At 42.2% G+C, this 13,042-nt stretch overlaps 1 protein-coding gene across 1 annotated transcript in view; it reads left to right on the top strand.

Annotated features, from left to right (window-relative positions):
* Positions 1–8,040, top strand: part of MRPL3 (mitochondrial ribosomal protein L3) — a 35,993-nt gene extending 27,953 nt beyond the window's left edge. The window contains exon 10 of the mRNA XM_063325302.1: positions 3,713–8,040. Coding sequence (XP_063181372.1) covers positions 3,713–3,862 — 150 coding nt within the window. The 3' untranslated portion in view covers positions 3,863–8,040. The remainder of the gene's footprint in view (positions 1–3,712) is intronic.
* The last annotated feature ends 5,002 nt before the right edge of the window (positions 8,041–13,042 follow it).

Below are 13,042 nucleotides of genomic sequence, written 5' to 3'. Positions count from 1 at the left end.
GCCGAGTGTTTATGTTACATTGAGTTATACAGTGAATGCTTTTATGGACTGTAGTAACCAGTTGGGCTTTCAGCCTGATTCCTTCTATGGGTGAGAGCTAAATTCACAGGATTTTAGTAACTCATAGCATTAAAACTTATTCTGATGTCATGGCGTTACTGTTTTTTTTCTCTTTCTTTTTTTTTTTTAAATAATATATCGAATGTACTATCCATTCTGATCGCATTGGATTTATATTATCAGGAAACCTGCAGAAAAAGACTTGTTTAAAGTTTAATGATGTCACGTCCAAGATTTTGAGTCGCAGACATTATTTTTTTCTTAGGGCCTAAGAGCAGTTATGAGAGAAGTTTGTATATTAATTATTTGTACAACCTTACTGTAAAAGGTTACCAAATAAATTGCTTATAATGCAATTTCAGCATAGAATGTAAAAAACATTTTGTGAGCTTCAAATAATCGGGATGGAAGAAAGTGAAATGTTATTTGGTACAGTTTTGTATTCTTTGCTGTGAGGCATTGTTTTCACAGAATCACAGAATATCTCAAGTTGGAAGGGACCCGTGAGGATCAAGTTTTGGACCCATAGGTTAGGGAAAAAAGGAGGGGAAAGAGGAAGAATACTCACGGGTTGAGATAAAGACGGTTTAATAGAACAGTAATGGAAAAGCAAAATAATAATAATGGTAAAAGAACATACAAGACAAAAGTCACTCTCACCGTGCCCGGTGAATTGGTTGCCCAGCTCAACCTGAGCAGTGATTACAGATTCCTGCGCCCCAGCCAACCCCCACTTATATACCAAGCATGAGGTCTGTGGTGTGGAATGTTTCACTGGCCATTCCATTGTTCTGTCTATGCTCCTTGTCAGCTCCTCTGGGAAGCTGAGGAAAAGTCCTTGTATAGAATAGACATCAGCTAGCAACAACTGAACCAATAGGCATTATTGACACTGCTTTCATACCAAATCTGAAACACAGCAATCACTAGAAATCAAAATAACTGTGTCCTAGCTGAAACCAGGACAATCGTTCCATGGTTTAAGTTGCTAATAGGTACTTTCAGGTGTAAAATGAGTTCTTCATTTTGTCAGGAATAATAATAATAAATCTGTCTAACAACTTTTGAAACTTAGAAGGGAGAAAGAGGTGTGTTTGTTCAGTTTGGTAGTGATGCTTTAAGATGGTGCTTCAGAAGGAGAACTTAAATTGCATTTGAAAGCAGTGAATGTAGAAAAAGATGGCAATAGAGCAGTAGTTTTCACCAGTCAAAAGATACTGTGTCAATTATACCAATCAAAAGAAAGAGCATATAAGAAGCAAATAATTTCAACATCAGTTGTGGTTCGTGCTTCTGGGGTCTGTCAAGCTTCTGAGGAGTTTGGAAGGGGCAAAATGACATAGTATTGTACTCCTCTGAAAGCAGCAATGGTCTGTTGAAAATGTTTCATAAGAATCTACTTTAAGAATTCTCCTTATCGTACAAGAGGCACTATCTGCAAAATGCCACTTGACATTAGTATGTAAAATGCGATGTTAAGGCTGAACAGAAATCTTACATTTATTTAGATAAACTAATACAGGATAAAGATTAGACTGTTGGGTTTGCCTTCAGTTAAGAGCAGATGTCTTACTCCTAAGTCCTATGATAAGAAGCTGTTCTAAGAAAAGGAAAAAAATGTAAATTCCTTTCGCTTTCCAGGTGTCCAAGACTGCCTGTAATGACACAGCCTGTATGTAAGACCAAATGTTATTTCATTATGAGAATAATCCAAAATAACAAGAAAGTAGACATGAAAAAACATTTTAATAAGATACATATGAAATAAATAAGTTATCAGAAATAAAATCATTTGTTCTCATCTTCCTAGTATTATTGTAACTCATGCAGAAACCATGGGGTTTTTTTAAGAAGGTTTATGATGTGTAACAGGATTAGGGAATAAAAGAGAAAGGGGCAAGGGGAATAATAGGCAGTGAAGTTATTAAAACTTGTTTTCATATAGAAAAAGAAACAGCAGGGCTGTATTGAAAGGGAAGGATGACTTCTCGGCCTCAGCAGTCCAGATAGCACTGTGGAAGCTGCCTGACTGCCTTTCCTCTGAACTCACTGCTGCTGCAGCTGTTGAGCAAAGGTCTTTGGACTTGGACCTCAGCCTGGTCTATTCCATGTAGGTAGGTGATGAAACTTGCTGTCTGCCCAGACGACAGCTACTTTAGCGTTTATGCATGGCAGCTCACAAGTGAATAGAGAACACTTTTAACAGGGAGGTGTCTGGTAGAAGAGGAATGATCTACTGAAAAGCTAAGTAGCCATCCTAATCAACACAACTTGTTGAGCCCTTCACCCCCTCATTATCAAGCCTACAGTTAGAAAACTGTTGGAACTTCCTCAGGAAGGGAAATAACAAACAAAAAAGCCCCAAAAACAAACACAAAAAACCCCAAACAACTAGTTTTTCAGAAGCTGAAGTTTAAGTCAAATTTATTGTGCACTTCATCTGCAGGAATCCTCATGGACTTTAGGAAAGGCGCAAGTAATAGCAGATATGAATCTGGTAAATATAGTGCTGTCAGAACAGAATTGTCAGTGGGCATAAATTTGTTTGTTTAATTTCTGGTACAAATCACAACTGTCTTATGTGAGGTTTTTGTCAAACCAAGTAAGAACAAGCTTCCTGTTCTTTAAAAGCCCACCAAAAAAAATAAGAACAACTTATCTTCTCTACACTAAAATTTTGTTTAATGTATTTGTACTTCTTTTTTTTTTTTTAAATCCAGTTGAGTATAGTGGCTGAAAGGGATTATTACAGCTCAGGAGGAAGGTCATAGGTAACAATATAGAAATGAAGAATTTAATTTTAAATAAAATTTCATCACTTAAGAATTTGTAGCTTTTTTTTTTTCTCTTCCTTCAGAGATACCAGCTTTCTATCTTCTACTGCAGGCAAACCGCTTTTTGCTGATAATTCTAGCTACTAATTTTCTTCCGAGATTGGAGTTTCAGGGGCTAGATTTTAAATCTTTTCACATGTAGAGAGGTCACTAAAGGAAAGTTATTTCTCTGTAACAGTGCAGTTCTTGGAAATTAACTTTCCTATAAGGCTTGTGTTCTACAAACTTGGGTACTGATTCCTGGGTGAAGAATTCTAGGTGCTTAACTCTGCAGTCACTGAATAGCTCTGCAGTAGCTGGAGGGACTAAGTACCGCACACGCACATACCTTTGCAAAATTAGTTGCCATAATTAGTTTGTATCATAAATACGAAAGCATGTCTTGGTTGCTGAAGGGGTGATTACACTGCATAATATAACTTGATATGTCGTGTAGGAAAGTACTGTGGGATATGAACATATTGAAGAAGCCATGCTAACATTTATTTTAATAACACTTTAGAATATTGAGCAATGATTTCATGACAGTAGGTTTTGATTCAGTATGATACAATCGATAAATTCACTTTGGGTTTTTAGGTTTGTTGTTTTTTTTAAAAAAAATCCTTGATGACGGATACAAAGTGTTAAATTCAATAGCTGGGGTTGATACTAAAATAACTCTTGATTATACATGGAATTTTTCATATAAATGTAATGTGAATACTGTTGGGTTTTTTCTTATGCATGCAAGGTGATTTCTTTAATTTCTAGTGTATCACTGTCTGCAGGTCTTCTGGAAGATTTATTAATCCCACCTTTCCCCCTTCTGCTTTTAGGTCAAAGACAGCAAATTGCCTACTTACAAGGACTGCAATAAAAACCCTCCATTCCCTACATATTTTGCTGATGGAGATGAAAAACTGCCAGAAGACTTGTATGATGAGGAGATTTTCCAGTTCACGGATCCATCTGTCACATACGCATAATGTTCTTCACATCTTTGAAAAAAACACAATTTTGTTATTTTCATGAACTTTGTAATACTGTATAAGAGTAAACCTATGAATTGCAGTCTTTCCAACTGACTTGAACACTTCAGATATTGCCATTTTGGTCAGGTAATAAGATGTACCACTATCAATTTCAAACCTGTATTTAAAGCAGCAAGTGAGTGAGGGGCAGGTCGTAAAGCACACCAAACAGTTTGTCTACAGTGATCTTTTGTCCTCTGTCACAGGCTGTGAAAAGTTACGGATTGCTAAAAACCTGTTGTTTTTAAGATGGTTCCATTTAATTTTTTTAATGCTTCCAAACTTTCTGTTTCTCTTTTGTGGAAAGTATGCTGGCCAACCCTGATAATCAAAAAAATTTTCAAATCTGCTTTGGCATCTGGCGGGGGTGGATAAATCAGATGAGTGTCCAACTTCGTGAAGAATAATCCAAAATAAAACAGGACAAGGCATTGCTCTGTAGCAGCGTGAGCTTGTTTTGTTGCCCTCTTATCACCAGAGCTCTTTCTGTCCTTTTCCTTTAATGCTGTGTTGAGTTTAACGTAGCAGGTACCCAACAAATTTTCTAGAGGAAAGGTGATGCCAACCGCTGTCTGTCTCTTCAGAGAGTTCTGGCAGTGTGCGCGCTGAGGGGGTGTTCGGATGGGAAATGTTCAGTAACAAAGCAGCACCAAGACTGCAGTGGCCACCTGTTTGTCGCCTTCGCTGACAGCTTGCTCTGAACTTCACAGAGGATCCATTGCATGCTCCCTGGAGAAATATCTCCACATCTACAGTTGTCTCTGTATTGCATTCTTACACTGTTACAGGAGAGCTATTAGGAGGAAAACAGGCCAAATGTGAAGGATTTGTCTTTATGATAATGCTTATTTTTCATCTGCCCCACTGTTCAATAACAGCTGGCATCAATACGCTCCTTTTATTTTTCATCTTATGTGATTTACTATTTATAAGTCTGATCTTTTGAATGCAGTAAATCCTCTCACGTACAGAAGCAAGTACCTGTATAACTGTCGGTGCCATCTGAGCACTTATAAGCCCTGCAGTAGTTCAAGAATTTGCATATACTAAGCTACCATTCACAAGACAATAAATATCTAAAGTAAATATGAGACTTCTAAAGACCTTACTATCCAACTTAAAAGGTGTTGTCATTATGGTGTCCCTCGGTCATTGAAGATGTTTTGAATTTTTTTGTAATAGCTCGAAGAAACCTCATGCTGTCTTAAGGAGGCTGTATATAGGTACTGGCTTGTAGTAGACTGGGAGGGATCTTTACAGACTGGGGTATGGAAATGTGAACTGGTAAATATCTACATTGTAGGGTATTCTCTTAGCTGGATTCAATCGAATTAAAAATGTGATTCAAGTGAGTGCATCAGAATGCTGAATAACAGCCCCACCTTTGTGCTTCCCCTTCTCTTCAGTAACACCGGCTCTGCAAGTGCAGACGTCACACGCGCGCAGCAGATGTGATGCAAAACGCCCACCATACATGTAGCAAATATCCCGTGGGATGTCATGATTTGTCCATAATACTAGTAATGACTGCAGCCTCTCACCTGTTCCAGATAGTTGCCATTTCCTGAGGAGGTGTTTGGTGTTCACTCTCCTGATTACAAAATAGATTTTAAAAGTTACAGCATTTCAAGTTTACTTGTTGTCGAACGCATGTAAATCGGGGTGTGTTCAAATGAGTAGCCTGCTGTTCTGCTCCGGTTTATGGGATAATTTGCACACTGTGCTTTCCTTGAGGAGCTTTGTTGATTTTGGGGGGTTTTTTTGGGTGGCTTGTTGTTTGGTTTTTTTACTTAATTGGTAATGATCCTGGACTATCCCTGAGGTGGCCACACAGAGAGATGCTTTCTCCTACTTGGTTTCTCAGCCAGAAGTTCCAGGACTGAGGGATCCTCTCCTGTAAGTTATGTTTTGGGTTTGCTTTCAGCATATGCCCTGGGAAGCACCAAGAATCCAATGTGAGCTCAAAGGGAGCCACAGGTTAAAAAAAGTGAATTAAAATTAACTCTGTATTAAATGAGATTTTAGCTTGAGGGGAAAATTGACAATCTACTCCAATTCCTGTTGCTTTGGTAAGAGAAGAACTTCTCCCTGTTTGGCATAAACAGTGAAATTCCGGTGATCTGCTTACGTTACTTCTTAGCTTCGTTGTCCAGGGAATGACTTCAGTCATTCAGGGAATTCTGTAGTTAACATTATCTTCCATTTTTTTTAGCTTTAAAATTTCTGTTGAAGCCTGTATACCATCAGATTAGTCTCTGCAGTTGTGCTTTTGGAATGCGTGCTGGCTGTGAGCAGCATTATTTTTCCAGATGCTGCTTGTTCAGGTAGGTGTTGGTCTCGTTTTTCTGGAGACGTACAGGTGAAACCTTTTCCATCTCTGTTTATCAAGAGTGCTTGGACATTAAAGACAAGGGCTTTCATAGCTCAAGTAAAGATTGACGTCCTGAAGGTAAGTATTTTCTGTAGAGCAGGTGCAGGGTGAGATGCAAAAGTTCTGCTGATGTGAGCTCATAGTGCATCCTCGTTTGGAACAGAAACACCTGTTAGACCTGCTTTTCCATCAGATGTTGGAAGGCTTATGGTGTTTTGCATTTAATTTTCCATGCACTCCCCATCCCTCGTGTCTGCTGCTCTTCTGACTAATGAGAGGACTTTGTGCAGGAGAAAGGCGTGCTGAAGTTATTTCAAGAAACAAAATTGTTCAGAAGTGTAATGACACCAGATGCTCTAAGCCCACCTACAAGCTTGTTCTTAGAAAAGGCTAAGGGTGCTTAGTGAAGTATTTTTAGGCTTTACCGAAGGTGCTGGAGCTGAGCATTTATTCTTTATTCCCTCAATATAGGGGTGAAGGTTGTTGTGGCTTGTTGAGCAGATGTGCTTTTAAGAATCAAAGAAAAGTAGTCAAAATTGGGTAAATATTGAGTCCTCTTGTCTCAGATAGGCCAACAGTTTCTTGTGCTAAAGGATGTGTTCACTTTTCTGAGAAAGCAAACCAAGAGCTCTGTTGCAAGTAGTTATCTGTGTGTTTGGTTGCACTTCCTGAGCACCGAAAGTTTAGAGCTCTCAGGGAACATATGGCCAGGCGGCAACAAAAAGAAGCTCTTATTCCATATTACCTGTAGATTATTAAAGATGAAGGAGCTGAACGTGTTACCAGGAGTCTGAATCCTGTAGGACAGCATCTTGCCCAATGTTGCAGTCTGTTTTGCTGTCTGAGGACATAATTGTTGGCAAGCTCTGCTCTCACTGCCAGAACTTGTGAAGCGGCTGAGATCTACCATGAGTTGTGTCCCTGTTTCAGCACAGAGAGAGAGCAAAGCCTTGATCTCCTCTGGGAGTATAATGCTTGAGAGTCGTGCCCTCTCCTCTGTGTCCTTGGGCTGGTAAAGGGCCTGCGCTTTCCCTAGCATGTACCATTTTGCTTTGTGATATTAAAAATCCTAAGGGGATCCAGTAAAAAGCACGAGCGCTTTGAAACCGATGAGTGCGAGTGGGTTTACTGTGTCCTCTACTACCATCTTAGCAGGAAAACAGCTCTTCTTTTCTTGTATTTTCTGGCAAAGCGCTAACATACACCAGTGCCTGTACACCCTGGGAATTTAACTGTTCCTGGAGCTGCCCGTAATGATGAGACAATGAACCAAGCAGTTCCTTCGTATTCAGTCCATTTTCTGCAGGCATTTGTGACTATAGGGTTGTAAACGACACGCTGAGCTCGGGTTTGCACGTCCAGGAGCACATTACCCCCTCCATAGGTTGTTCTGTTTGTTTGGGCTAGTGGGGTGTTTTTAAGATCACTTAACACGCTGCTTTGGAGGAGGATGTAGGGTTAAGCTTTAGCTGTATCCGTGGCTCCGTGGCGTGACTGCTTTGAAAAATAAATACTCTTGATTAATAACCCTTCTCAGTGGTTCTGTAATAGTACATGAATAAACAGTGGCAAGCTTACAATATAAGTTGAAGGTAAAAAGACAGCAGGAAGAGGAAATCAAAACACTTGTCTATCACTTGACAACATAATTGCAGTCATTGATGATAAACAAGGAGAGTTTATTTCCCTTGAATCCATACTTTTAAATACCATTGCTCTGTCACTATGTGAGACCAATAAACATTTTCCTTTGCTATTTTCACTTGATGTGGAGAAATGTGGTTTCTTCCATTAGCGTTTAACAAACATTACTCTAGCGAGCTGAAGGGATGACAGGAGTTTGTATGTAGAATTTCACCTTCCTCTGCCCTCCACGTGGATTTCGGAGCCTGGTATGGCCCGAGCTTTTCCTGAAATCACTGTTTCCCTGCCGAATTCTAAAAATCCTGGAGGATTACAACAGGAAACGTGAGCGAGGCCAACCTGTGTAACCCAGCTGCCCCTGCAATGCCCGGCAGCGGAGAGCCCAACAACAAGTGGCTTTGCACTGGCAGCCCAGTACAGAGCAGGCGAGTCCACTGGTGCGAGCCCCATATCTGTGAGCTCTGGCACATGGGGCTCCTGCATGATGCCAAGGTAATTGCTGGCCCGGTCCTAGGGTGCTTCATAAAAACTGGCTAATAGAGGGGTGTTTCCTGGCCTAATAACCACAGTGGTGGGGCTCGTTCATTTTATGAGCGCTGTGGCTGTAACCCTATCGCTTGCCTTGGATCGTTCTCCTGATTTATGTCATTCCCAGATCTCCTTGAAATTTCATGTGGGAGTTCTTCGGTTTCATAACTGTAAGCATTACTTGTACGCCGTGTCTTCTAATAATTAGCTCCTGTGCCCTTCAGTGCACAGATAGTGCTTATTAGTAGCATTTAACGAGCACCTCTCACCTGCGGCAGATTGCTTTGCACTGTTGCACACCATAGTGTGTAACAGCATAGTATGATTTATTTATACAGCACACTCGATGGCACTTAACAGCTGTAAAAACACGCAAAAATGCTGACCTCTTTCAGGGCTATTTGTTGGTTTTGGAGAAAGCCTGCAGTTTCTGGTGGAGGAATTTAAGTCGGTTACATGTAGCCTTACACCAGGGAGAGAATTAATTTCAGTTGGTGCAGCTCTGCTGGGTGGGCAGTGTGGCAGCAAAACAGATAAAAAGGCGGCAGAGGCTCCTGGGGGCCCTGCCATAGCGTGTGCGCAACAAGGTCTGGCGTCAGGTAGTAAAGGGCTTCATTAGGCCTGACAGTCTCCAAATTAACGCAGCCTGCTGACCTGCCTCATGAAGTACCCAGAAAGATGTCTGATGTGAACGGGATGGGGGGCGACTGTCACACCAGTTCAGTCCCCGGTCGTTCTGTCCATGCATCTTCCTCGCATCCCTCCCCTCCTTTTCCAGAAGTGCGCGTGGGAAGCGTCAATGTGTCACTGGGGTGGGCATCACAAGGAAGATTTCCGGCAGCATCGGTGTCCGTCATAACGTGAGGACTAATAATGTCCTAGTTCTCTACGCGTTTGTCCCACTTTCCTCATTCCAGTTGGATCTCACGTGTGTATTCCCACCTATGTGTATGGTTGATGTGCCGTTCACTCATTTCTGTTTGCATACCGAAGGCCTGGGGTATGGTCTTGCTTTCTGATCTAAGTGGGCAACCGGTAATTCGTGGAATTAGAGCTCCTACCTAGCTACTGCCCATGATGAATTGAAAATCACTGCGTGTGAATAATTTGATTTTTGGGTTAAATTAACATTCACTTCCATAGCAGTAACTTTGAGCGCTAGAACAGAACCCAGAAGAGGCAACCAGCTGAGAAAGCGAGTGCGGTTTCCAGTGCGGATGCAGACAATGGCTTTGAATTAGTTGCTGTGAACTAATGAGTATACGCTGAAGATGGAGCTTTCTGCGCTCTGGTGCTTACTGCTGTGTCTCTAATTCCAGTGTGTAACATCTTCTGGCATAAGCTGTACGTACTGAAGTCAAGCTATGGATGAATCCAGCTTTTGAGGGTTTGGGAGGGGTGGGATTGCAATGGGAGGTTGTTAACAAACAATTGGTTTAAACCAATTTCATAGCATTCAAATTGTGCTATATCATTTGCGTCGCGTTTCCCTGGGTGATGTGGTCTTACAGTCAGCTAAGTCAAGTTTTCATCTGTCATTTCATCTTCTTCCTCACTTCCTTTTTAAGTAGTAGAAAACCTTAAAAAATAGGGGGGTTTTTTTGCAGGTACCCAAAACAATAACCTTGAAGAGGGTCCCTTGGCAACCTGCTGCTCTAATGAAAAGCAGCATGATTCAGCTTTCATAGGCAAGACAGACGTTTTATAAAACTTCCTTTTTTTATTTCTTGAAGATCAAGCGGAAAGATTAACATTGCTGAAGCAGAGGCTTTTCTGCATGTGGCCTCTCTGAAATCAATGTTCCACAGATTCACGCCAAATCCCGCCTGAAATGTGTTGTCGCTCCACGCAGCAACGAACTTGCGGCACAAATTACAGCTTTGGTGCCTCAGTCTTGTTCAAAATGCATCTGCCCAGCATCACACAAAACATGCATGAGAGAATTTGGCAGTGGGTGGTGAGAGACTTGCCACATAGTGCAAATATTTCAAAATCGCGGTACGTTTCTCTTTAGTTACCAAGAAAGATATTTTTGTTTGCTGGTTTGTTCTCAAACAGCACCGCCTCTCTCCACAGGGAGATTTTCTTCAGGAGCTTCCATGTACTTCCTTAGGCTAGCTTTAAATTTTCCTTTATTTGGCCTGAAATTTTAGAGCTGCATATGGCGAAATAGCCTGATAGAAAAGAAACAGATTTGATTTCTCTTCCCTCATCTTCATTTCCCTTGATCCCAGGTTAACAGAGAACAGCTTTTCCCCGTATGCACTTAAAGAGAAAATGGATTGTTTTCTGTGACATTGACGGTTGATTTCTAAACTGCTATTTCACCCCCGTAGAGGAGATGCTGTGAAATGTCCTTCGGCTCTTTGTCACCCTATCTTGGATCCGTAAGGCCACGGCTCTGAGCCCAAGGGCCCTCAGCCTGCAGGTGCAACGAGCGCCAGAGGCAGGATGTTTCAAGCCTCGTGATACGAAGCTGTTGGACAAAGTAATGGTGCAGCTGATGAAGCTGACCTGTGATGGGGCGCCCTGAGGACACTCGCCCACCCCGTCACACACGTGGCGTGGAAGGAGTTTCAGGGAGGCTTTGTCTTCTCTTGCTGTTGAAAAGCCAAGAAGTGCTCTTGGAAGCGCGAAGTACCCTCCGCGGCAGCTCTTCTTATAGCTGTGAATTTAGTAGCTGAATAATCCAAACGACACGGTGTATACATTGTGTGTGTGTGTACCTACGTGCCTGTCCTCCGACGCACGCTGTTTGTTCATTTCTGATCGGGAGACTTGGTGACAGGCTTTCAAGCATCGCCTGTTTACAGTTCAGTGAAACTGCTCCAGTTGGCAAAGCAGTCTGTTCTCTTTGCTCTTTGACGGAAGAAAAAAAAAAAAAAAAATAACCAAATAGAGTCCTGAAACTTCAGTGTAGACGCATAGGCAAAAGCGTTGGCCTTCCCCCCCCTATTGTGCATCCCCTGTAATCAGATCTGTCATGTTTACTGGTGTCCAAAATGTGCTCTTTGATGGGAACATAAAATTTGTTCTCGCCTGAAACACAGCCCGTAGCAGAAATATTGTCAGGTGGTGGCAGCTGTTCTCATTGAAGCCAGTGTTTTAACTGGTCATCTTCTTTTAATCACTTAATGAGCTTTATTGGGGATGGTTAAAAGTAATTGCTTATTTGCAAGCATAGAGAGATTTTGACAAAACAATTTCATAGTTATTAAGCATCGAGTTGAAATAATTGCTGTTTTATAAACATATATGTAGCTCATCTGTTAATTCACATTTAGGAATCCTAATGAATTATTAGTGCCCAACTCTTTATTTATAAAGTATTTTTAGAACCAGAGAGTCCTATCTTTGCAAATGCTGTTTACATTGTGTTGTTTAAATTTATGCTGGTAAGCAGTGGCTTCAAGAGAGCACAAGCCGGTGAGATCTCAGGAAAACGCAAAATTTATCTCCCATCCCACAGCCTGTGGAATTTAAATGAAACAGGACAAGTGTTTTGTGAGGTCCTGGGGAAGCGGGGGCTGCGCGGAAAAGGGGTTTGAAGGAGAAGAGAGCAAATACCTGGCAGCTGAGGACTGGGCATGTTGTTACAGCTGTGCTGCACGGAGGACACCGCACCTGAAAGCTGCTGGAGAGAGAAAGAGGAGCCGTGAGGGAGCGAGGAGAAAGGCGGGTGAGGAGCCCAGCACTGCAGGCACTGGGGAAGTAGTTTGGTGATGGGCAGCTGAGGGAGGAGACACTGACGGCCAGCGGAGGAATTTGCAGAGGAGCAGTTCGGCTGACAGGAGAGAAACCCAGCTTCCTGCTGCAGGTTGGTGGGAGGAAGGGAAGAGATTGTAGCTAAGGACCGTGTTCAAATGATCTGGCTGGGCATCATCTGAGGGAACGACCTGACAGAATCGGACAGATAAACTCTCAGAAGAGCAAGGCTGGAGGAAGATGGGGGGATAAAGATGTCCCCACGCTCTCGGTGAGCCTGCTGAAAAAATAAGCAACCCTCTGGAAAGGAGCAATTCAGGCACATAAACTTCAGAAGGGGCATCCAGGCGCTGAATTATTTCCTGAGAAAGTGCCTGCCGCAGCAAGGCTTTCGTTCCCTGATTAAGGGCAGGAATTAAATTTAAGCCCCGTCCTTGGTGATTGCTATTAGTTGTCTTAAGTAGCGCCCTGCTTGCTGTGCTGGCCGCTGTGCGTGCTGGGTACTGAGAGTATCTTGGTGCGGGGCCAGCAGGACCTACAGGACCTCACGTTCCGAAAGCCGAGCGCGATGCGAGGACGGTCCGTGCTGAGGTGTCCTTCAGCCTCTGCCCCTCGGTCCTCCTCTCATTTGTCTCTATTCGCCTCCCTGTGGCAGTGGCTGTCAGTAATTTAATAGCAAACTTAATTACTGCTTGTTGGTGTGTTATGGGGCAGTAAACTTACTGCGACAGCCAACAATAGAGAAGATGCAATACATTAGATGGGTGGAGGAAGAGAAGGTTTTGTGGAAGAGTTGGACAGAGAGAAGACTTCATTCTGCATCTCATACATACCCAAAATTAGCAAAAGAGAAATTTTTGAGTAGAGAGGGAATGCAGGATCAGGCC

This window comes from Chroicocephalus ridibundus, chromosome 2 (genome assembly GCF_963924245.1).
Source record: "Chroicocephalus ridibundus chromosome 2, bChrRid1.1, whole genome shotgun sequence".
NCBI classification, from domain to species: domain Eukaryota; kingdom Metazoa; phylum Chordata; class Aves; order Charadriiformes; family Laridae; genus Chroicocephalus; species Chroicocephalus ridibundus.
The sequence above is the reverse complement of the archived record's forward strand: the minus strand, read 5'-3'. Positions and strand labels throughout refer to the sequence as shown.